Raw genomic sequence first — 26,493 nt, 5'->3', positions numbered from 1 at the left:
CACCACTTTGTATTGGTCTTTCACGTGGAATTCCAATAAAATTGATTCATGATTGTGGCTGTAATGTGACAAAATGTGGAAAAGTTCAAGGGGGCCGAATACTTTTGCAAGCCACTGTAAGTCATTTTAGCAGTAATGGTAGTATTTTTATGACCTACACTCCATTACCCACAGTTTTTATACATTGTTTTGCAAAACATCAACAAGCTGTCATGAAGCTATAGAACATCAATGCACTTTAAATATGTTAGATTTCTAGATGCCAACGTCTATAGAAACCATTCAAAGATGTCAGCAGTCTAAAGCTCATGTGGTTTCACTGTTAAGTACGAGGGTGTTAACTGACAGTCCATCATAATTTTAACATAGCTGCCGGCAAGAGGGACAGACCTCAGTGGCAGCTCACAGAGGCAGCTGTTAAAGATGAGGACAATGGCATGAAATGTGCAGATCCACTGGGACTCTCCCCCATTCATCATTTCCTCTTCCAGTGCTCATCTCTTGTCCAGCCCCTCAATCCCTCCATCACTCCTTCTGCCTCTGGCTAATCCCTCTGATTAGGCTAATCAAGCAGAATGTCGATTTGGGGCAGGATTGGCTGAGGACAGGCGGGTGGAGAGGACAGGACAGTGACTGCTGTGGTGCTGCTCTAATGATGAGTAATGGTGTCTGGAGCAGAAGGTGAACATTCAGTCAGTGAGCTGCTGGTGGCAGACGTGGTTTAACAGGATTGGGCTGCTACACGGGGCTGATATTGTTAAAAAAAATCCATCAATCCAGTAATACTTAGCCACCCTTGATATGACAGGCCTGATAGATATTTTTGGAATTAAATTTCTTTGTTATGATTGATTGTTGCTATTCTATGGGGAAGTTTTAGTCTATATCAGCTGTCAGAGAACAAAGCAATCTAACTCGGTACATTTTGCCCTTTTGGGAAGAACATCTTTTAAATTGCAAGGTCTCTCAGGACTTTTCCTTCTCTGTCTTGTTTCTGTCCCCTCAAAGCTGATGTCTCCTCCGTGACATTGGTTATTCTTTTACGTCTCAGCTTCTGATCTATGTTTAGTGAAGCAGCAGCAGCAGGGCTATAGCTGTTACTTCCCCTGTCTGCAGCTCTGTACTGCCTTGCCACTATGTGCTGAGGGCATTGCCCTCATCTTGGTTTATCTAACGTCTCAGCAGTACACTTGGAGATTCGGGCCAACCTTGGAGACAGAAATAACCTCTTTGTGCTTGAAACTGGACGTTCTGCGTCACAGGGACGAGAAGAACTGCAATCACAGTGTTCACACATGACAGCAGTAATTAGGCTTTATCGTTCTTATGTGATTCTCTGCAAGGGCTGAACCTCATTTGTGTTACAAGCGATGAGGAGTTGTTTTGCAATCTTCTTCTTAAGGCAGTTCCATTTTCCTTCCATTGTTTCACTTTTCTCTAACCTTATAGTGTAAGTTTGAAAAGTCAGCAGCAAATGTTGCTGTCTCCATTTAACAAACACTGTTCTTCTTATGTGAATTCTTCTTGGAGTGATTCTAAATGATCCAAATGATCATTTTGCGTGGCTGCTTCTAGGCTCAGGCCATCTTTCACCTTTCTTCCCTATGGTGTGCGTCAGGGTTCTGTTTTGGGGCTTTTATTGTTTCTTTTATATTTTTTCCCTCGTCAGAACTTTTAAAGACATTTTTATCACTGCATTGCAGATGAAATTCAATTGTATATCTCTTTTAAGCCCCAAGATTCTTTTAAGCTACACATACTACATACATGCTTAGACTCTGGTAAAAGTTGGATGACTGACAATTTTCTCCATCTTAATGAAGAGAAAGCAGAAGTCCTTGTTTTTGCCCCTGACTGAGTTGTACCTTAGAAAATTCTAGGTCCCATTTCCACATTTGCTAAATCGTCTTCTGTCAGGAACCTTGAGGTGACTTCTGATGCTCACTTCTCACTTTAAATACTCATGTTTAATCTTTGGTTTGCTCTTTCTTTTATCACTTAAAAATATTCTCAAGTTGAGTGCCATCGTGTCACACTCTAAATCGAAATTATTATTCATGCATTTATTTCATCACGTCTGGATTATTATAATTCGTTTTTCACCTGTCCTTATAAAACATCCCTGTAGCATCTCCAGGTTGTTCAGAATGCTGCTGTGAGGCTTCTGAATAAGTCTCCTAAGTTTATTCATTTCACACTGTTGCTTATTCAGTTACACTGGCTCCCCATCAACTTTAGAGTTCACCTTAAGTCTGGTTCTGACTTTTTCCCACTGTGTGGAAAAGCACCAGCGTACATCAGAGAACTTTACATCCATATGTCCCCATCACATCCCTGAGGCTATGTGAGTCTTGTGGATACAAGGCTGAAAATTAAAGGAGATGTATTTAATCTTTGGTAACCAGCTTTCAGTAGCAAAGCAACCAATTCCACCTCCCCAGCAAATGTGTCAGTGGGGACTGCAAAGTTATTTTAACTATATAATTCTAACTATAAACACTGATAGGTCACTTTTAACATGAAACGGCACTGAATGGAAAGAAGAATGGTTTGCCTCTATATTCCTTGAACATGTGGGAATATCCTCCTTTTTCTATGTTAAAAAATACTAGTTTTGACTGACTTATACCTGTGAACTTCCTTGGGTCAAAAGTGATGACTGAAGGAGAAGATTGGTGTGCAAATTGATGGGCAAATCACCTTCAGCAGAGCAGTTTAATACACTGGATACAACCAGCATATTGATGTTCTGCTCCATCTTTCTTGACTTTACCCTCTTACACTTAGAGGGTAACACTACACTTCATATCAGACAACAAGTCTTTGACTCACCAAAAAAACATTAAGACATTTAAATCTAAGAACTTGTGAGGTTTATTTAGCCAGTATTCGTGATTATATAGTCCATGTCCCAAAAGGAATATCACATTTATATATATATATCTATATATATCCATATATATATATATATATATATATATATATATATATATATATATATATATATATATATATATATATATATATATGATATATAAGTTTACACTAGAGAGTGACTGAATACAATCATAAGACTAAAAAAAGACACAATGGGCCTAATTTATTTAGATAATTATTCACGTGTTCACAATGCTTTTTAATTTAATTGTCTGCTATATAGCCAGACTTCTATTCAAGGCCACTCTGCCAATGAGGGAGTTGTTGGGGTTTAATTAGGTCATCAAGCTCAGAAGAAAGGGCGAGATAGTAATCATAAAATACTAAATTTGAACAACTTGCCCTGAGAGACAGTATCAGTCAAAAAAAGTGTATTTTTAGCTTTAGTACATTAGGAGTCAATAAAGAAAGAAAGTACTACACAGACAGAGCAGGTGGACATGTATTTCTGCTCAGTGGAAGGAAAGTTCAGCTGTGTCACACACATTACATCATTCCTCGTTTGGTGAATGATTTAAGCAAAATTTCACAAATTCTTTTTATTCATGATTATAAATAAAATGTTATTATTTTTTTCATCAGTTTTATTTGCAAAATGATTGTGAGGAGTGATGAGCTCTCAGATGGAACACCAAACCTACTCTATTGTCCTTCTGTAATACATCGATTTTTTGAGTTTTTGACAGCATGCCATGGTTCTCAGTACCAAATGAAAAATATATAGCGGGCTATAATTCTTATGTTAAAGGAGTGTATTGTAAGTAAACTGGGAGGAACAGGTGGAGCTAATGAACACAACTGAAAGCAACAGGGCTGGGGCAGGCAATTATAAAAAAAGGAAAAGGATGGGAAGTAAAGCAACTAACAGAAAAGAAGATGATTTATACACAATGAAACACGTTGTTTACCAAGGGGAAGCTATGAGCATAGCACACTGATCAGTTAGAGTAGAAATGTGAAATATAAGATCTAGCCCAGCTGGTTCTATCACTTAAAAAATGCTTCATTGTGCTTTTGGGTTTTAAACTGGTAAATGTGACCACAGTGTTGCCTTTTTAACTTTCTTCTCCTTACCACTTTCAGAGCCCATGCGTGCCTTGCGTGGTCTGACAGCCACAGAGATCCAGCCCCGGCAGCTGACCCTCCAGTGGGAGCCACTGGGATACAACCTCACCCGCTGTCACACCTACACCTTGTCACTGTGCTACCGCTACTCAATGCCAACAGGGGGCAGTGGAGGAAACAACGCGACCGTCAGGGAATGCCTGTCTGTGGATCGCAACACTTCTCACTTTACCCTGAGAGACCTGCCACCCTTTCGTGCGGTACACGTTCGGCTGGCGCTCGCCAACCCAGAGGGCAAGAAGGAGAGCAGAGAGGTCACCTTTCAGACTGAGGAAGACAGTGAGTGGGCAGCTTCATTTTTGCCCTGTGGATGCTCGTACTCACATATGCAGGGCTTTGCTGAAATGGCTTGCATTTGTTAACTGCACCATCATTATGGGAGACAGCGATGCTTTTTTATGCATGCACTGGAGCTCTTTATTGTCATAGTTACTTAGCTCTGGCTTCAGAACTTCTTGAATGTGCAGTTGCTCCTTCATGCTCAGATAATTATTGTGCACTTCTTAGACAAATGTATGCCTTTAGTCATTCAGTAACAACAAACAACAGAAAAACACACACAAATACTGACTCACAGAATAGGCTGGATCAGCATAACTAAATGGAGGATCAGCCTTTTAAATGGAGACCAGTGGAACATTAATCAGCTTGAGCCATGGCCGGTAGCAAAATGGTAAAATGATTTTGCTTATCTTTGTATTAATATTTTCCTGTGTACATCAGCAGATTAAGTATATTCTAATGCAAATTGCTGGTAGAAGTACAGAAGGTCAAATGTGTATTGTTATTGAGTGAAAGCAAGATTTTCAGTGTAATAGAAAGCCACTCAGGGATAGCTTTGACCCAGTGGAGAGAGTAAGAGGGGATGATGAGCAACTAGCAGGATTTTCTTAATGCATCTTAAAAATGCATTTAAGCAGCCTCTAAAATGTACTATTGATTTCCATTACTTTATTATATCAGCACCTAAAAACACAAAGAGTTTGAGGAGATATGAAGCAAACAGACAGCGCTCCTAATTACCGACTCCTACACGTTGCTGTCTCGAAGGCAAGAGGAAATGCATTTACATAAATGAAGAAAAAACGTACAGACAGGAGCATGGTGTTGTGATTTTGTTTGTGGGATTTGACTGGTTTCGAAGTGACAAGTTAAAACACGCGTGTCAGAAAAAACAAGCTGTGATTGTTTTGGAGGGTTTTTTTTTCTTCCTACTTTACTTGATATTTTGAATGCCAGCACCAATGGAAAGTTTTGCTTTTAAGCCACTGAATGGCAGACTGACAGTGTGACAGTCCCCAATCCCCCTGTCACAAGGCGAGCTGCCATCACCCTCCACAACTACAGTAATTGAGCCACAGCTGGTGACAGTTCCTCCTGCCTGTTTCCTGTTGGGCTCGACAATCAAACGCTGGCGTAGCGCTTTTCTCGCACTGCGTCTCTGCCGCTCGGAGGAAGGAGATTTTCCTGTCAGAGATACAGCAGGAATTTCATGTATGGTGCTTCGCCTTCCTCAGCTTCAGCTTTTTCTCTCAGGGAAACAGACAGCTCGAAGAAGTTTGATATTGCCGCAGAATCGCTTTCGGTAATTCAGTCATAGCTGATGCACAAACGGAAGAAAGCATCTCTGAGAACCTTTTATCAAATCGCATTAAATCGCATTTACCTTTGTAGCACTTTTTCGGATCAACACAAATACAGATAAGCAAGGGATAACAGGATAAAAAGGCCTGAGATTAAATGATAAAATAAAATAACTATCTAATGCTCAAATGTCAAGACCATGAAGGGCAAAGAAAGGTCAATGAAAGAATATACATCTCTCTTTTTTTCTCTGAAGTGCCAGAAGAGGCCGAACATGTTATTGTGAGAGGGCTTTTAGAGGCACAGCTGCTAAACCACAGTATTCCTTACCCTCTAACCTCGATCGTGAAACAGTTAAAGCAGTTGTTCTGAGGATCTAAGAGTCCCAGCGGTGCAGTTGGAGCATAGAAGCTCTGATATGTTCCCAGGTGCCAACCCAGGCATGGCTTTATAGACAAATAACAAAGACATTCAAATCCATCCTGTATTTGTCTGGAAGCCATTGCAGGGAAGTTTGCACAGGTATAACAATTTTTCTCTTTCTCGTACTAGTTAGGAGTAGTGCCGCATCATTTTAAATACAGAATAATCTGTAGTTCATGTTAAAATCCTTAGAAGTTCCACACCCGTGAAGTCTAAGTCATGAAGTCCGGTGATGATCCCAACGCTAACCTCGAACCCTATGCACCCTTCTACCTTCCTGATTTTGCTAGAGCTCATTTAAAGTACATTTGAACATCTGAACTTGAGTCTTCCTCAAGTTCAGACATTCACACTGATGTCAACCAGAATGGGTCTTTTGGCTTAAAGCGTGGAAGCACCCTCAACTTCACCCCACAATAACGAAGTAGTGCCTGGAGATTTGATACTGTGTAGACCAACGCATAGGACAGAAATCTCATACCTTCTAAAGCAACAATAAAATGATTTTACTTTATAAAGGTGTGGGTGTCACCTGGGGCCAGACAACAGATTGTCTTAGCACCATAATCAGCTTCTCTCTCTGCCTACATTATTATTTTTTTTAACATAAAATAAACTCAGTCATTATTCTGACAGTTTTGCAGGAGTACACAATTAAATTGGTGGAGTGCTTGTTCTGTGATACTTGCCATAACTTTGGACAATGAGCAATTGTTTTGGTCTCTCAGGGGCACACCTGAGAGGTCTAAACAATCAATGACTATATTGAGCCTTCAATATAAAATGGATTAGATAATTGTTTATTTTGTGATAGCTTATTTTCCTCTGTTGACTTTGCTTGTGCATTTTTGGAGGGGAAAATGTATTTTCATCATAACTGATAGAAACAGAACTTATACTTTATTGTTATTGAAAGTAATCTGAGGTTTTTCATTGAAAAATAACTGTGTGAAGTTTTGAGTTCTGTAAAATGATCGTAATGGTGTTCAAGTTGTTGTCAAGTGGGTCTTTCATATGTCATTACCAAAAACACAAGATTTTTAAACAATAGTAAAAATGTACTTAGCTTATATTTATACTTATTAAAAGACTTAATAGGTTCTTTACTGTTAATCTATCACATCACTCCAGGGTGAAGCATGTAATACTGTGCTCAGTCACTGGGTAACAACAATGGTACTCATGGCAGCCGTACGAGAGGAAAGCGCTTCTCTCTGAAGAGAACACTGCTGACCATCTGCACTTCACTAAACCTCTGATGGAGAATTCAGATAATTGTTGGAGTAATGTTTTTGTTTTTTTGTTTTTTAATGAGACCAAACACACATTTTTGGATAAAGCATTGGAACTTGATACCATCTGAGAAACACGACGGTGATAGTTTCATACTTTGGTCAAGTTTTACTGCATCTGAAATGAGATGGCCTGCTGCCATAGATGGACCAATGAATTTAAAATTATACGAGCAAGTCCTCAAGCCTTCTGACAGCTGACTGAATCTGAAGAGAGAATAAGGCATGCACCAAGAAAATAACCCTTAGCGTAAAAGTCATTCTACAAAATAACTTTAAAAAGAAACAAGAAGCACTCTGAGAGAGCAGACCCCCGCCAAGACAGCTCACTCTGGGCAGCATTTACTTTAAAGGGAACAGTATTTTGTGCACATTCATTCTGTTTTTTGTTCCTTTTTAAATGTACTTTAAAAAGTTTTAGTGCAGTAAAAATAAAGCATTTGGGGTCAATTTGAAAGAAAGGTAGATGGGAAATTTAAACGTCAGCTCAGAGGTCAAATCTGATATGGTCTTTGGATTCAAACTATAATGTGATCTTTTCAATCCCCATATAACAGTATCATTTCCTAAATGTTGCCAATACAAACAAGGGCATAGCTTTAGCATTTAGCAAAAGCTAACCTCACAGAGGAAATAGGTGCAGAGAGGTTATTTTTTTAACTGTCTATTATCACCTATTTCAACGTCACTGACCGCAGAACCAAAAAGCACAGTGCTGGATTTTTTTTTTTCACTTCTAGACATGACTTTACTCTTTCAGCACCCTTTTAGTGGCTGTCAACGCCAAAGGGTTTCTTTGGACATTCATTTATTCTCAGAACCTAAACTGGCCAGCTCAACACCTGCCTAAAAAAATATCTATATAACACAAAAAATAAATAAAAAAGATACATATAGATGTAGATGCATCTCATTAAACCACAACATGCAGAGGGATACTCAGGCAGTTGGATTACTTTACTGTTTCTCTGTCGGTACGGTGCTAAAGAAGAAAAATCTGCTGTCATCCTCTGAGACACGGTGCTCTGTTATCAGACAGTATTAGCCAGAATCTCAATTCATCCCGAGGGCTGGGAGCAAGCTGCTTCAGAGTTTTCTTTTCATCACCCCCTTCTGCTCTGTCTCTGTGTTCCCTTCTCTGTCCTCCTCCTCCATCCCTCCTTGGCCCTGTGCCTTTTCACTCTGTCAAAGGTGTTTTTACCCCCCGGCATGCCTGCCCAAGAGTCTATTAACTCGAGACCCGAGTGGACTGTTTGTTTCAGAGAAGGTTGTTTTCTCTCCTGCCGTAGTTCCTGGCGGCATCGCTCCAGAGTCCCTGACCTTCACCCCGCTCGACGACATGATATTCCTCAAGTGGGAGGAACCCGTAGAGCCAAACGGTCTCATCACACAGTATGAGGTAAGCTACCTCGTTACTAACGCAAAAAATCCACAGTCCACAACAATGACAACAACTGAATTCACATAACACGCACTTATCCTCACTGAGGGTAAGATGTTATTTTCGCCTTGTATATATCTAGTTTTATTCATCCTCCTTCAGCAAAATGACTCAGATCAATGAGAAGTCTCTTCTGTGGGCTTTAAGGACTCCACTGCTCCCCCTCTTTGATTTCCTCCAGGCCTGTTTTTGTGTGTCTTGCCTAAACCCCAATAGCACACATGAGGCTGAGCTTCTGGAGTAGGTAGGACTCACTTTTCACAGTTCATAGGATTTACTGTACGTGTTCATATGGTAATGAAGCTGCAGCCCAGACTTCAGGCTGTAATTACATGGGGGACAACCATTCTAATTACTTATTTGCCTAAGAGATGCCTCCACAAGGGGGCAACTTTAAATGTTTCTAATTAATTATTGATGGCCCCATATCAACTACAGACCTTTGTAGCACAGGCTTTGGAGCTTTTTTTGTGTAAGTACATGTGAAGACCCACTGTGGCTTAACACATGGTCACTGGGCAGGGAGAGAAAATGAGTTTCTTTTCACAAGCAGAGGCCTGAAAAGTGAGGAGCCAGGCATAGAATCGAGTGCTGCGATAACCTTGGTGTGCATACAGATCACACGCCTTCGCCCCAAACCTCCAAACTGCTAGTGCAGTGAATTTACACTTCTGGATTTTTGAGACTGAAACCAAAATGTGAAGACAATGTGTTTGTTTGCTACCGGGTGACACAGCTACTTAGAAGTTGCTTATTTTGTAATAAGAAAGATCCTAATGAGAACCACAAATGCCTGCCTTTACTGTTGCTTCTTGTTGCCAATAATGTTCTGAATTTCACATCGTATTCAGTGAATCCACAGAAGCCCAGCCCTCTAAAAATCCATAAAAACCTCTGCGGTTTGCTCAGAAGTAACCGTCAGCAATATTTGTTTTTGTATTTTTTGACAAAGGAACATTGAATATCCAGAACTGTAAAATGAATTTTTGTGAAAATTTGACCACTGGAATGTTTTTCAGTCCCTGTGAATTTTCCCCAAACAGCCAGTGCACCATCTGTGCAGCCATTCAAACGAAGCACAGCTGTTATTTCCACCCAGTCACTCTTATTATTTCTCTTATCTGTGTATCTTTGAAGCACTATCATAAAGCAACAGAATAAGCAGAAATTCCTCTAAAAATTTCCATTTATACCATCCGGTGAAGTAAAAGTCATTGGTTATATTCAGTGACTTTGTATGGAACTGCCTCAAGCCTGTAATTTGCTTTTGCATCAATGCAAGTTGGACTTTTTTTTTTTCTTTTATCAATAAAAAGATTTTTTGTTTTGTTTTTAATTTTAACTTTGCCTTCTCTCATTCTTTCTTTATGCACACAGATGTTAACTGTTTTTGAGGTTACTTGAGAGGCATTTAGTTCAATTCAGTTTTATTTATACAGCGCCAAATCACAACAACAGTCACCTCAAGGCGCTTTATATTGTAAGGTAGAACCTACAATAACACCCAACAATCATATGACCCCCTATCACCAAGCACTTTGGCAACAGTGGGAAGGAAAAACTCCCAGGAAGAAACCTCTGGCAGAACCAGGCTCAGGGAGGGGCGGCCATCAAGGAAGACAGGATAAAAGACAGGCTGTGGAAGAGAGCCAGAGATTAATAACAAGTATGATTCAATGCAGAGAGGTCCACAGTAGTTGATTTATTTCTCCCAAGAGAAAATATGTATCTTTTTTCTAGCTCCGACTGCTTATATATCCACAAAGTCTTGGTTGCACTAAAATTCCTATAACCATGTAAGCATGGCTTCCACAAAAACATGTAATTAAGAAAAACATGTTTCGTTCAATAAGATGTTTCCTATTATGAGGGCACTATTGTTAATTTTCTAATTTTAACCTCAATTCAGAACCACAGATACTATTTGTACAGACAGCATTAAAAGAGACTATAATACTCATTGAAGTTTTTTTTTTATATATTTATGATAATAACCACCCATTTGTTAGAACAATCTTTTTATTTAGTAAAACAGGTTTCATGTAATACAGGCATCACAAAAAAGAGCTGGGCTCATCAGCTAAAATCTGTTTAAGAGGGTGAAAACAATAGAGCCTGAGTGAGGCTACTGAAATAACACAGTGTGTTTTCTCACCTTCAACTGTCCTATTGTTCTCTAATATTACATTATTTAGGTGCAATCACAATAAAAAATAAATAATAACAATAATAGACCTGATATTTGGTTAAATGCATAAATGAATGGATGGAGTGGGTGATAGAAAATGGTCCCAGCATGAACTGCTTAAAGGCCGAAACACACCTCGGGAAACAAACATGGTTAAATAACCTAAACTCCTTTGGACACCAATGAGGCCTGAGAGACAAACCAGCCAACTCTGAGCTTTGGGTTGCACTGCCAACTGCCCTGAGGTAAAGTGTTAACATTTCAGTGTCAAGATACTGTCGGGTAGAAGGAAGAGGCTCTTTTACAGCCAGCCTGCCTGATTTCCTCAGTTTTATGTCTCTCGATTTACAGACTTGCACACATTCATCAAACAGCAACAAGGAAACAACCTCATACTGCTTTTAATTCATACTTGTCATCTTTAGTATGTGTTATTTTTCTCTGGTTTTTACTTTATCACCTAATCCTGAATGCTGTGTAAAATCAGCCTGTGAGTGCTATAGAACGTAGATATGACACTAAGTCTACCTGATTATCTGTGGCTAACTGTAGCACAAGATTTATTAGACCTCCACTGTCAGTCGACATCTTTTTGCAGTAGCCTTAAGATTAATTGAGAGGCATTTCTGTGAGAAGGTTTTCAAATAAAATGCCATCTAAATTTAATCTTTTACCCGGTGTGAGTAACAAGCTATGGATTCTGTAAAGCATATCACACAAGCTGTATGAGCTTATACAGTCTGGTCTGACCTACGAATGCTATCAGTGCTATACCGTGTTTCCCTTATGTGAACACGTGCTTAACAGCAGCTAAAAATCCATGTTATGTAAAAATGTTATGTAATTGTCATAACTGCAAAGCTGTTATGTGTCACATTGATTTTTAATTTTGCATCCAGCAGTGTGTGGGTCTAGAAATCTTTCCTGTGTTCCAGACATTAGATATTCATGCTCCCTAGAGGCTTAAAACTAACGTTAACCAGCTAACTTATAACGTTTCTTATTTCCTCTCTGGCACATCAGAGTTTTCAAATATCATGGGAATTACAGTACTTAATAGTTAATTCTTCTGCCACCTCACATTTCCTTGCATGTATCTAAGAAAAAGGGGCAATAGGTGGAGCAGTTATCGAAACATGTGCAAACATACATGGAAACACAATAAAAGGCAAAAACATACGGTGTACAATTCTGCTGAGCTTGAAAATCTGTGTTTTGTATAATCACGCACAGCCTGACAGCGAACAGATACGTGCATCGGGTCCTGTGTCGGGTCTTTGCTGTTTTGTTCCTTCTTCTTAAGGTCATGGCTTTCATGTTTGCCTGCTGTACGTACAGCCCCTTCTTCTTTTGTCCTCCACTTGTTCAGTTTCCTCAGCACACTAGAGTTTGGCTAACAGCTCTTTGGGAATCATCTTATTGGGACAAAAATACTATTGTATGCCTGTCACACTGTGTTATCTTTGGCATTTTTCATAGATGTCTCTAAAGAAATTGGAACAAATTATGTGTTTTTGTGGTAAATGATTTGTAACAAAATGTGTCTAAATTTAAAACTGGTTCTTTTCTACGTTGTCTGTATTGACTATACCGGTTCATCCCTTGAATTAGGTGCATTTTTAAAGCTTGAATGATTTGTAGGTCGATATTAAGAGGCTGAACAAATAAAAAGAAAAAAGGAACATTCCTCTGAAGTCTTTCCTCTGAGAAAGACTTTCTAAAGGCCTGGAGAAAAGTTTCTCAAGACCACTTGAAAAAAATGAAAAAGTCTCATATAACAAAATGAGGGGTGCCTCAAGACTTTTGCACAGTAGTGTATCTTAACAAGTTTCATAGTTTGTGATTCACAGATGATGGAAACCACAAAATGATAAGATGTAGTGGGTTTTGCGATCAACTAAGCTTTATTTGTCATCACTTCTATTTTTAGGTGAAATTACTTGATACCATTTTCCCCCAGGCTTACATGCTCCCTCTTAACTGCTATGAGTTGTCATAGTGGTATATTAATATGCTTACATTATTATCCCTTCTCTTAATCACTTATCCAGTTCAGGGTCACAAGGGGGCTAAAGCATGACAAGATCATCATATCCTGTTAAAAAGATCAAAAAGAGACTGAACCTTTCTGGTAGAAAAGCAAGAACAGACGTGCACAGGTCTGGATTAGATTAGATAAGGTTTGGACCGTTTTAATCCAGTATCATCATTTTCTCTATTTTCAGATCAGTTACCAGAGTATTGAGTCATCAGATCCAGGTATTAATGTGCCAGGTCCTCGCCGTACAGTGTCCAAGCTGAGAAATGAGACCTACCACATGTTCTCAGGCCTCCATCCTGGAACCACTTACCTGGTGTCTGTCCGGGCCAGAACTGCCAAGGGCTTTGGCCAGACTGCACTCACTGAGATCACCACCAACATTTCTGGTTAGTCTTTGCACTGACTGCTGTCTGTGTGTGTACATGTTGATGTCTGTGTGTGTACATGTGCGTAAGAGATTTTCTCTTGACTGGTATTTAATGATGAATTCAGATTTTCAATGGCTGTGACAGGACAAGTCTAAAGAAAAAAAAACATGTTTTTTTTACGATAGGAGACTATGTCATGATATGCAATTCCCTCCCTTTGAAGAGCTTTGGTTAAATTACACATTTACTTTTAAACTGTACAAATTATTTTCATTCTTGTACACCTTTCAGATGCACACTGGCTTAGTTTGATAGAATAACAGCAGAGCAAATTATAGCCAAATACAAATGTTCAGCTTGAATGGTTTGGGTGAAAACAGCTTTGTTCACATCATCGCGGCCTGCGTTTTCCATTCAAAGGACACGCAGCCGTTCAGAAATTAGAGAAGCGGTGTTTGTTAGGGAAGAGGTTACTGCTATGGATCTCAAGATTCTGTTCTGTCTGTGGGGATTGTGAAACACTCTCCCCCTGATTGGGTGTCTGCAGGTCATTTTCACTAATGGTGTTTACTTTGATGAAACATCACTTGCTATTGTTGTGTCTCCCTCATACAGCACGTGGGGGGTAAATGGAGTGTGTGGATGATTTGGATTCATTCAGGAATCCACACACAAAAGCAGTTAAAGAAAATAAAGCTTCCTAAAAAGGTCTGCAGTTATTGCTTGTTCCTTCTTTCTCGAGATGAATCTGTATAAAATCTCTTGATGCTGAAGATCGCAGGCTTTAATAATGTTTCAGGCTTCTTCTTGTTAAAATGATCTGATTATGTTAATCCGAACAGCAAAACAAAAAGTCATTTTCTTCTGTCAAATTACATATTGAGCTCCTAAAAACAATTAACTGTGTGCCAAATCTAGAACTAAACAAGACTGTTTAGCTAATGATGTTGACTTTTTGTGTGACAGCGGTGTATTTCAAGGTCTAGGTAGCAAGTCAGATAATTAGGTAGTATTTCTGAAACAGCTCGAGGGCTGCAGCGGTCAGCGATGGGACCTCACGACAGATCATGGTCCAACAACAGGATGGTTAGAAATGTTCCAGAACAAACTGATCTATGCAGGATCTTTGTCCAGAGATGGAACACCCTCGCAGGTTCTGTCAGCACACAAAGTCTGAACTGGTCATATTGTTTAGGTTATTAGAAAGTGCTTTAACTTCTATTTTTTTGTCACTCTTATTTGTGCCACATTTTTCCATCTCTGCCAAGGAGAATATGTTTTTGGCAGTTTTTGCACGTGTGTCATTCAAAGTTTTTGAAAGAATTCTGATAAAACTTTGTAGGGGTGTAGAGTGGGGTCATGTTAACAATTCATTAAAATTTGGCTTGCATGCACCGAGGTCTTCAAGGTCAACTTAATGATTTATTGGTCGAAAACTCATAAAAACCTCATAACTTAGTAACTATGATTCTTACAAGTGTGGTGTATAGTCAAAAAAAAATACTGTATACAGATTTAAAATATGTCTCATTTAACCTCTGACCTTTCCTTCAAGATCAAATAAGGTCAACATTTTATTAAATGTCTTTTATCTTTAAAACTGCTTAAAATTGTCAACATTTAGGAAATGATAACAGTATAGGAGGATTCTAAATATCACATTATAGTTTGTCACATTTGACCTCTGATGTCAATTTAATATTTCACATCTGCCTTCCTTTCAAGTTGACCCCAAAATACGTTATATCTTAAAGAAAGTATTGTCAAACAAAGAGAATGATGTGCCTCGTTAGCTGCCCGCTATGTAAAAGACAGCGAGCTGTCTTGGTAGAGGTTTGCACTCTGAGTGCTTCTTAAATTTGTTTCTGCACTTTTTATTAGATTTTTGTTTCATAACTTATTTCAAACAAATAAATGTAAGTTACAAAAGATTAATTTCATTGACTGTGTCTTAAATTTGACCAAAAACAGAGCAAAGCACAAGAGTTTGGATTGTTCAGCGAAGGAGAATAGCAACGAATTTTATGAAAGAGTCTTTGCAAAAAGTGGAGACTGTGACATTTGCTGTTGTACTGAATTTACCTGCACGCTATAGTTCATTGCAGTCTTTTTCCAGTTTGTTGGACTTACATTATGTGCATACTAAATCCTACCCAAATGTGTCCTGCTTGATAAATAGTAAACCGACACAAGAAAATGATAAATGATAGCGAGATGTGCCATTATATTTACTGCACCTCTCTTAGTTTGCATCCAAATATGAAATATAAATGTAACATTTCACTTTTACATGACTTTGTTGCAAGCTGACCCAAAAATATGTCATATCTTTAAAAAAACAGTACTGTCAAGCGAAAGCGAATGAATCCATATACACTCAAAATTATGTTAAAATAGCTTTCAGCAGTGCAAATAACAAAGCCTGCTTTTTGTACTTTTTACTCCACTACAAACTCCTTAAAGTATTTTCCAAAAAAGAACAAAGAAAATAAAATGAAAATATACAAAATACAACACTATTCCTTTAAAGTCACTACTGCCCAGAGAGTGAGTTGCCTTGTGGAGGGTTGCACTCTCTGAGCGCTTCTTGTTAACTTCAGAATTTGGGAAAGTCAAACATGTTTATGGTTGTTCTGAACAGCCGCGCTCTAATGCAGAGTCGAAAACCTGCTTTTGAGGAGATACATTACTGTTTAATTATGGGGATAAAGGCGCACATTTTCAGGAAGACTGAATGACGTTTGGATTGTCTAGTGTAGTATAGGTGTCCCGTATTTGTGAAAAAGTCTCTCTAGATCCAACCTTGAGCTATTGCAGTGCACTTTCAAATTTTGAATGTAACTTCTTTATATTCATACATTAAATACATTAAATATTATACATTAAAGTAATAGAATCAGTGCATTCAAGTAAAATAGAAAAAAATGCTCATTGTTAAAGTTTTATTAATTAGTTTCTTTTATGGCAGTTTAATGGCTTACAGCAGTTTCTCTTTTTAAAGTTGTTTCTTTTCCTTTTCATTTCTCCTCTGATTCAAGTGTGCTTGTTTCATGTCTACTTATTATTACTGTCTCCTAAAGCAGACAATGACGTAACTTTATCCCTAGGCATGCAGAATATATTGAACATTTTGATTTTAGTCTGGTGTTTTCTGATGCCAAACAAGGAGATTGGTGGATTGTAAACGTTATTGTCTTAATAAAAATACCTTTTGGTTCTGCTGGATCTTGGAGCTTTTTATATTCCAGGAGAATTCTTTTCCCCACACTGTATGTAATACAGCATCCATCTCTATTATCTGTACCTGTTCCATTCGGTTTAGAAAGTGGCTTATGTGGGCTTGCAGATGTCAGAGTATACAATTAAATCTATAGTATCACATGCTCCCACCTGGCTGCGCTGTCAGGAGCTCTGGGCAGCCAGCTCCTGTTCCAGTTTAGTACCACACATGCAAGTGTAATGCTGTACTCGTTAGTTTTTTCATTATTCATTGGCTTTAACCACCTAACACACACTGGCTCAAACACTCCTGAGCATGTCTGCATATAATGCAGACCTCAGATGTTTGTGTGCAAGCATGAGTGTGTGTTTTTTCGGATGACAGGTTACACAAGCAGGTTTTTACGACGGGCATTAATGCCTTGCCTCAGCAGAAACATTTTCCACTTCCATTACGCAACCTTTTTGTTTCGGCTTATCTGTTGTACCAGGATAGCCATTTGCTTCACTACGTACTCCAATTAATTCACTCCCTGTAGTAAACAGAGATGGGAACACTCAACCCCGTTGTCCCCAGAGCTTTGCTGAGGTTGTGCAGCATTGAGATCTGTCCTAATTATGTTATAAGAGCCTCTTGTTTTCTCTGTAGTTGGCTGCTGTTACTAGTCATCATCAGTCAATGGCACTGTGTGGGAGGCCTGCACACACTAGTACGCTGGGGACAAGTGCGGGTAATGAACAAAGATGGTACACTCTTATCTTTTAATGTAGGGGAGAAAACATTACTAAAATATCCAGCAGTGGAGCCACGTGTCTGTTGAAGCTCCCAAATCTAAACAAAGTATATTTCAACTTTGCTGGCAAAAAGAGTGCGGAAAGTCATCCTGTTCTTTTTCTACATATGTTAGGCCTTTTTTGACACTCAGATTTTTTTTCCCACTTTTCTTTCTGCCCTCAGCTCCGGTGTTTGACTATGAAGATATCCCTTCTCCACTGAGTGAGTCGGAGAGCACCATCACCGTGCTGCTGCGCCCAGCCCTGGGGAGAGGGGCTCCTGTCAGGTACAATGCAGGCTTCACTCCTACACCGACATTCATTCGGTGCTGTTCCAGGCTCTGATATTTATAGCTGCAGTCAAAGCGAGCTCTGTGAAGCACTAGAAAATTGTTCTTTAGTCTTGAAGCATAGCAGACACCAAGTCCCAGAAAGTGGGTCTTCACAGAAACATGATGATTTTGCAAAGTTCACAAAGCGTTCAAAATTAAATGCAAGCCATTAATATTAGGTTCCTCAGTAATGTTTGGCCATTGGTCAAGGACACTGGAACGTTATGATGTGTTGGCACAATAGCAACAGGATAAAAGGAATAAAAAAATGGGCCGTTATTCGTTATTCCGTCCTGAAGCCTAACTCACCATTTCACACAGCTTTAGAATGACGCTCCATGTCAACCTATCGTATGCTGACTGTTAGACATTGTGTCACCATAATGGGCCCCCGCCCCCGCTCCAATTTCAGTAAAACCTCAGGTTTTGAGAAAAAATTGAAGCACCAGGCTTTCAACTAGAAAAGAGCATCCAATCCTTCATGGAGTGCATTTCTCTGGGAGAGATATAACAGTGCAATAGAAAAATATTCATCACATGGTGAGTTTCTGTTAAAGCCAAAAGAGACAATTTCGTGACAATATTGCTGTTTTATTGTGGTCTTGAGTTGTAAAAAACATTTTTTTTTTATAAATGAAATTATCAATCAAACAAATACATTTTGGTAAATGGTGGCTGCTGATATACAGTTTGGGACATATTGGAGACTCATTTTTATAGCATGCACAGTACTGTGCAAAAAGTCTCTTAGTTCCTTAAATTTTGATTTAAGGAGCTAATTGAAAGTACACATACAAATAGATTATATAAGGGGAAAAAAACTTTTTGATATCCATCCTTGCACTGAGATTATTTCGGATGAGGCTTAGGAACAGTAGATGAATCAACTGAAGGGACAGGATCTGCAGATTATCAGGTCCTATATCATTTTTGCAGAATTTTTCCCCAGTGTGTTAGGGGCTTTCAGATGCTGTTCATCTGCTATAGTGAACCTATTTGGGTTTCTTTAGGCCTGTCACTTCTTGTCCTCCACTTGTTTCCACAGATTTTTTTAAGTATATGCTGCTAACCACAACACCTTTTTCTGCTAATTGATCTTTTGGAATCTAGTTGTTGGTGCAAAAATGCTGTTGGCTTGGAAATGGCAGCAAATTATATGCTGGTGCGAGAGGCTGCAAGTTACAAAACGCCTAATGAACAATTTAAAATTGGTTGTTTTCTAAGTTGTTATGTGTACAGACAACATTTGTTCACGCCTTGAGTTAGAGTGCAAAAAAACAAAGATCTCTGAAAAGTGTCAGGTGCAAGTACAGGACTAAAAATGAATGAAAAAAGCATCAGTGAAAGAATTTGAAAGACTTACTAGAGAACTACTTATCAAGACCACTTAAAAAAAACAAAGAAAAGAAAGTGGGGCTTCTTTGAAGCAAAATATAAAGAAATGGGTTGTGGCTCAAGAGTATTGCCCAGTACTGTGTTGAGTTCAGTCAGTTGGATTCTATGCATTTTCATATCAAAATCCAATTTTTTCCCCAGTAGTTTGTATTGTGTATGCTAGTTCAATTTCATTCATTTTCCTGTCTGGTGTATTTCCAAATTTTATACATTTGTAACATATTTCCAATTATTTATTGTTTAAAAAAAAATGTCAAATATGTTCATTTTGTTATGATTCATACATAGCTAAGGCAACAGCAGCTAAAGTAATCTTTTTACTCTAAATAAACACTATACACAAGAATAACATCTTGTGTTTGGAGCCTTACAAAGCTGTATATAATACCTACTTATCATGCAAACCTTTTAAAGCTTAGCACGAGTTCTCTGGATGACTAATCTAGCATGATTACATATGGCAAGGATAGCTCAGTAGGCAGAGTGGTGGCCCCCTGACTGGAAGGTCGGGGCAAGGTAGCATCCCTACACACTGCTCCCCAGGCACCCAATGGCTACCCACTGCTTCACTGAGTGAATGGGTTAAATGTAGAGAGGAATTTCCCCAAGGGGATCAAAAAAGTATAGATCACATCATCATTAATTACTGCTTGTTTGTCTTTACTTTCAGCTGATTTGGAGAGAGTTAACTGGCAGAACTTGGATGCAGTTGCTGAGCATGGTTATGTGAAACTCTGAAAATCATAAAAAACATTGATGAAAATTGTTAAAACATAACATGACATGATAAAAAGTGGTGTTATTCAGTAAATATCCAATAAAAATCAATTACTGTCAATCAATTAGAGGACAAAAATTTTTTGGTGAATCCAAAACCTAAAGTCACAGGATGACTCACAGAGGAACACAGCAGAAGACAGCATGATACGCAGAGCTAATGCAGATAGACCAGTCACAAGCAAGGGAAAACACACACTATATAAGCACAGAGGGAAACCAGTAAACTGCACACAGGAGGGAGACACGGCTGGACCTAATTAACAAGACGAGGACACAAAGCTGAATGCACTGATATAAGACACGGACCTTCACAATAAAACAGGAAACTCAACAAGTCAGAGACATGGGCTTCACACAGAGACCTGACAGAACTGGAACAGAGGGAACAGAACCTAAGAACTAGGTTTTGACCTAAGAACCTAAGAACACAGAAAATGCCAAAGAACTAAGGAGCTAGGAATACTTGAGACAGAAACCAAAACCAAGAGATTAGCAAAGACACATCATGAAATCAAGGATTAATAATACAAAACAAAAAACACTGGCAATTACAATAAAATATAGCTGAAATTCAATAATAGTGAGTGTAGTTTTTCTTGTATTTTGATATAATTCATGAATTTGGGCTTCAGTTGGGTGCAGTCTTCAGTGTTTAATTTAAAAAAGTAAATCATGAACACACATATTCAAATATGTGTGTGTATAAAGTTCAACACTGATGAGTTAAAAGCAACAAGTAATTGGAGATAAATTACAAAAAGTAAAAAATGCTAATGAAATAATTAACAAAGAAACCAGAAGCAATAAACAAGAAAACTGAAAAACAATGGCCACACAATGCAGGATTTCAAAACGCAACATAACATGAAGTAATATCAGGTAAAAGCTAATCTATAAAAACTTGTTTTAAGAAGGAATTTAAAGGTCACTGGCTCTGTGGACCTGAATCTCCTCAGCCAGATCATTCCAAAGTTAATCCATTATATGTATCGCAAACTCTGGAGTAATATTACTTTTACAACTGGAAATATGATGATGATGCTACAATTTAAGGGAAAGGGCAACAAACACAGTGTGATCTGAGCGGTATGGTCCTGGCATTATGACTATTGACAGCGATATTATATACTATTAGAACTGATCTTTTAAATGATAGGTTTTTGGGGCACTAAGGTCCACATTGTCCTGTCTCAGTGCCTACCAGGTAGTGGTGGTGGAAGAGGATGGGTCCCGTCATGTGAAGAGGAGGGAGCTGGGCACCGTGGACTGTTTCCCTACTCCAAATTCCCACAATGAGGCTCAGGCCAAAGGGGCTCCACATTACTACACAGCTGAGCTGGCTCCCAGCAGTCTGCCAGAGGCCACGCCTTTCACAGTGGGTGATAATCACACCTACAATGGCTACTGGAACAGTCCTTTAGACCCAACCAAGAACTACCTCATCTACTTCCAGGCCACCAGCAACTTCAGAGGGGTAAGAACCATTACAATGTTTTTTTTCTCTGCTACTCGGACACTGTTTTGCAAAACATATTCACTCGCCTATCCAAATCATTGAATTCAGGTGTTTGAATCACTTCCATGGCCACATGCAGACTCAATCTACCAATATTTGTGAAAGAATGGGTTGCTTTCAGGAGCTCAGTGAATTCCAGCATGGTACAGTGGTAGCCACCTGTGCAATAAGTTGTGATATTTCCTCGCTACCAAATATTCCATAGTCAACTGGTATTGGTAACATAACAGAGTGCAAGTGATTAGGAACAACATCAACTCAGAACAGGGTCAGAGGATGCTGAGGCACATATGGTTGCCAACGTTCTGCAGAGTCGGTCGCTATAGACTTCCAAACCTCACGTAGCCTTCAGATTAGCATAAGAACAGTGCGTAGAGAGCTGCATCCAAGCCTTACATCACCTAGTGTAATGTAAATCACTGGTGTAAAGCACACCAAAACTGGACTCGTGAGCAGTGGAGACGTTCTCTTCTATGCATCTCTATCTGGCAATCTGATGGATGAGTCTGGGTTTGGCTGTTGTCAGGAGAACAATACTTGTCTCACAGCATTGTGCCAAGTCTAAGGTTTTCTGGAAAGGGGGCTTATGGTGTGCGGTTGCTTTTTGGGGAGTTGGCCTCTGCCTTAATTTAAATTAAAAGAACTCTTGATAATTCTGCATACCAAGATATTTTAGACAATTTTAAGCTCCTGACTTAGTGGGAGAAGTTTGGGAATGGCCGCTTCCTCCTGCAACATGACTGTGGACCAGTCCACAAAGCAAGGTCCATAAAGACATGGACTCCAGTGTGGAAGAACTTGACTGGCCTGCACAGAGTCCTGACCTCAACCTGACAGAACACATTTGGGATGAATTAGAGCAGAGACTGCAAGCCAGGCCTTCTTGTTCAATATCATAAATGTTTCTCTGGAAGATTGGTCAAAAATTTCAATAATCATACTCTTAAACCTTGTGGAAAGCCTTTCCAGAAGAGTTGAAGCTGATATAGCTGCAAAAGGTGGGCCATGATCACATTAAATCCTATGGTTTAAGAATTGAATGCACTCAAGTTTATATGCGTGTGCAGGCAGACGAACAAATACTTTTGGAAATATAGTGCATGAAGCAATGATTGGACTAAAACTGAATGAAAAGCAGCAGTGTTGAAATGAAAAATTTGGAAGATATTCAGAAAGACTAGAAAACTATTGCTCAAAACCACTTTAAAAATGTAAATAAAGTTTGGAAGCAGGGGTGACTCTGTTTGGCACATTACTGTATGATCTGCTTTTTAGAAAGCCTCAATTAGCCCCTATTTTTAGACTTGTTAATCTTACATTATTTCTCATTGAAAATGGAAAGGCAAACCTTTTTCTCCCTAAAACACTTAAAGACATTACATGAGCAAAGTGGCTGAATTTTTTACAAGATAATTACTTGTGGAATAGAGTTTGTACCTTTTCTTTTCATTAGTAATCTTTCAGTTGCCAGATTGCCTCATATTTAAGCTCTTTAAAAGTCAATTTTCTGTGGGGAAAAAAATCAAACACTCTCCCCCAGACTTAAAGTGATCGGAAAAGAAACTCCTGAAGCTATTGAAAAAATGACTGAAGCATGAACAAGGAAAGTGCTGGACAGCAGCCACAGAAACACTGAAAGCAAATGCCCTTTAAATCATTAGGCACATATAGCTGTTATGCATGCCTGCCTGTCTCCACCATCTCAGTCCTCACAGGATGCAACCAGTGTTTGTCTCGTGCTGCTGGGTGGACCTCAAGAACTTAAAAGAATAAATGAATACAGTCAGTGTCTGGTCCTGGTGAAAAACAAGATGTTGCATGTCCGATTGAAATCTCTGATGTCAGCAGTTAGCTTCTCTCATTGTGACCTGGCATTTAAGATGATTCTGTCTCTAAAACCAATCGAAAACTTCTTTTGCCACAGCAGCTTTTAGAAATCTGGCATCTTGGCACTTTTCTTTTTTGTCCTGCAAAATATCTCAAGTCTGTTTTCTAAATTGTAGTTGTGTTTCATGAGCGATGGGCAGCTCTGAGAGAAAGGGGGAAAAAACCTAATTATTTTGACAATTACTCTGCATAAATTAGATGTACGGGGGCATACTGTGGACCATGAGCTGCCATTGAATTGAAACCGTAATTGCTTTGGCAGATATGCTGTCAGTGAGGCTTGAAAGATGCATGACTGGTGTTGCCAGTTTATTGCGAAACACATAAGCAGGAAACAAACACACACTTTTCCAAAGGAGCCACTTTAGAAAAATCTTGATTACTGCCAAAATATCTGGGACTTGAAACATGAAAACATCAGCATGCTGAGATCTCAGAATAGAATAGAATAGAGTAGAATAGAATAGCCGTTTATGGTCATGTACAACAAAATCTCCCCCTGTTCAATGTGTTTACACATCATCTGGGGTTACGTGTCACTTATACTGATATTTATATGGACGGATGTAGCCTTCTGGCTAAATCTGGCATATTTACAAGGATATATGTTAATTAATATGTCCCTTTTAAATAAATACATTCAGAAAATTTACAAAAATAGCTAGTGTTGCTAAGCTAAAGGATTTATTCCTTTTTACATTTTTATTAGCAAATATTATTGCACAAAAGAAAAGTTGGGAGCCTTTCTTTTCTAGACAGTGCTGACTTCAGTTTTTTGGTTAAATGTCAACTATAGGTGTCTCCAGTTTATGCATTAACTTTCACTCTATATTTATCTTGTCTGCTAACCAGTCTTTTCTAAACGTCTGGCACTGTCAAGGAATCTCCGTGACGCCACTCTTTGACTGCCATCGGTTTGTTATTGCAGTTTTAGTACTATTAATTATACTGTTAAAACTGAAACAATCCATTATTTTATTGTTGATTTTAACACATTATTAAGCACTACTAATAAGTCATATGAGAGTTATTATCCACAGTAAACAACCTGTGGGAGCTTGTAACTAATATAACTTTCTTTCAACCGTTAAAGCCTTTAGCACCTTTATGCTTATTTTGGGGGGTTTTAGGGTCAACATTCAAAAATTAAAATTAATGCATTAATAAATAAATGAAGCAGTGTGCCAAGATAGAATGTTATTGAAAACAAAAATGGGCGACCATGGTCCAGGGGGGTTGGGAAGCTCATCTTGTAACTGGAAGGTTGCCGGTTCGATCCCCTGCTCTGTCTGTCTTGGTCGTTGTGTCCTTGGGCAAGACACTTCACTTACCGCCTACTGGTGATGGCCAGAGGGGCCGATGGCGCGATAGGACAGCCTCGTTTCTGTCAGTCTGCCCCAAGGCAGCTGTGGCTGCAACTGTAGCTTGCCTCCACCAGTGTGTGAATGGATAGTGGAATTGCAAAGCGCTTTGAGTGTCTAGAAGAGTGCTATATAAATGCAATCCAATCTATTAAAGGTAGCAACTATCCTTTGAACACAGGGAAGCATATAATGGCTAAAGAAACAAATCGAGAACTAAATGGAGAGTAGATATTAAGATATATCAGGCTAAAGCTGGATGGATTTATTTGCTTTTAATCTTAGAGTGGGTTAAGATTGGACTTAACCTATGCAGATTAAGATATGCAGGAGGCCAACACCAGCATCAGTGTTTATACAGATGCTGTGTAGCATCTGTATAAATGCATATACAAAATCTGCATTGCTCTCTCATTACACCACAAGACCACCAGCTGACACTGGGTTTAGTATGCTGCAGAGTTTTATTTGTGCACTTCTATATGTTAATGATATGTTATTAATATGATGTGTACTTCAATGGCTAACTTGGCAGAATACTTGCTACTATCTTGCAAGCCAGATATATATTTTTTTGTCCACTGAGTATGAAGACTTGAAAGAACAAGTTTTAAAAAGTGTTAGGGTCAGGGTCATCGCACATGATGACTTAGAGCTCATAGCAATCAATTACTTTGCTTGCATGTTGTTTGCATTTCTGTTTCAGAAGACCTACATCCCATCTTGACAGAGGATAGGCTAACTCATGACATACTACCTTTCGCTGCTTTAATAACCCCTGGGAGGAAGTAAATATAACTTATCTGTCACTATAAAAGATGGAAGAAGATGAGAATCCACTTGAAACAAATTTCCAATTATAAAAGGCAATTTGGCAAACGTTTTAGGTGAAAGGGTCAGAATCCAATCTTAGAGCACAGATTAGCATAATTGCCCATAAAGGCTAATTTAGCTTCCTTAAATCTTAATTTGGAAACTTGCCCCTCTGTCTCTGGGACAGAGATGGCTGTTTTGGGAAGGAGTGGCTTCACATTGTGAAGGGGAGCAGAGGTTGCTCACATCACAGGGAGCTGTCATGCACTTGGAAATTTCAATTATTTTCTCAACACAGCAGAGGTTTGGGCTGCATGTGTTTTACATTTTACACAAGGTGGTTGTTTTTAACAGAATGACTCATAATTAAGAAGCAATGTGATGTGTGTGAGTGTGTGTCTTTATATTAGCAAGCCAAGTGATTTACTCAGCTTTTTCTTTATCCACAGGAGACCAGAATAAACTGCATTCGGATTGCTCGCAAAGGTAAAACTTACATTTTCACATCAAATAAGCCATATTATCACGCATTAGTTATCACTTCAGGATTCCTTAAATAAAGAAATAACTATTTACAGCCAGAAATGCTGTTTGATGTATTCCATGACATACATGATCCCAGTGGTTGACCTCTAATGACTTTGGTGAGCCTCTGGCTCTTTCTATGACAGACATCTATGGTTCCTAGAAATAGATAATAAGTGCATGTAGCCACTTTAAGGGCACCCATATGTTACACAGCAGTGGCTATATACTCACTTGCCATTTCACCAGCACATCATATTTATCAGCTGCACATCAATGATTTTAATCTCCTGTTCTGCCACATCCCAAAGGTGCTCTATTCAATTGAGATCTGGTGTTTGTGGAGGCCACTAGAGTACAGATAAGCACAACTAATTGTCATGTCACCCCAACCGGTCGCGGCAGATGGCCGCCCCTCCCTGAGAATGGTTCTGCCGGAGGTTTCTTCCTGTTAAAAGGGAGTTTTTCCTTCCCACTGTCACCAAAGTGCTT

At 39.0% G+C, this 26,493-nt stretch overlaps 1 protein-coding gene across 7 annotated transcripts in view; it reads left to right on the top strand.

Annotated features, from left to right (window-relative positions):
* LOC100696522 (receptor-type tyrosine-protein phosphatase U) overlaps window positions 1-26,493 on the top strand; it is a 264,936-nt gene that overhangs the window by 173,343 nt on the left and 65,100 nt on the right. For all 7 annotated transcript variants that reach the window (XM_025902285.1, XM_025902283.1, XM_025902284.1 and 4 more), the window contains exons 8-13: window positions 4,021-4,341; window positions 8,651-8,760; window positions 13,216-13,417; window positions 17,577-17,679; window positions 21,094-21,373; window positions 25,926-25,962. In XM_025902285.1, the coding sequence (XP_025758070.1) occupies window positions 4,021-4,341; window positions 8,651-8,760; window positions 13,216-13,417; window positions 17,577-17,679; window positions 21,094-21,373; window positions 25,926-25,962 (1,053 nt within the window). The remainder of the gene's footprint in view (window positions 1-4,020; window positions 4,342-8,650; window positions 8,761-13,215; window positions 13,418-17,576; window positions 17,680-21,093; window positions 21,374-25,925; window positions 25,963-26,493) is intronic.

This window comes from Oreochromis niloticus, linkage group LG22 (assembly GCF_001858045.2).
Source record: "Oreochromis niloticus isolate F11D_XX linkage group LG22, O_niloticus_UMD_NMBU, whole genome shotgun sequence".
In the NCBI taxonomy this organism is placed as follows: domain Eukaryota; kingdom Metazoa; phylum Chordata; class Actinopteri; order Cichliformes; family Cichlidae; genus Oreochromis; species Oreochromis niloticus.
The sequence above is the reverse complement of the archived record's forward strand: the minus strand, read 5'-3'. Positions and strand labels throughout refer to the sequence as shown.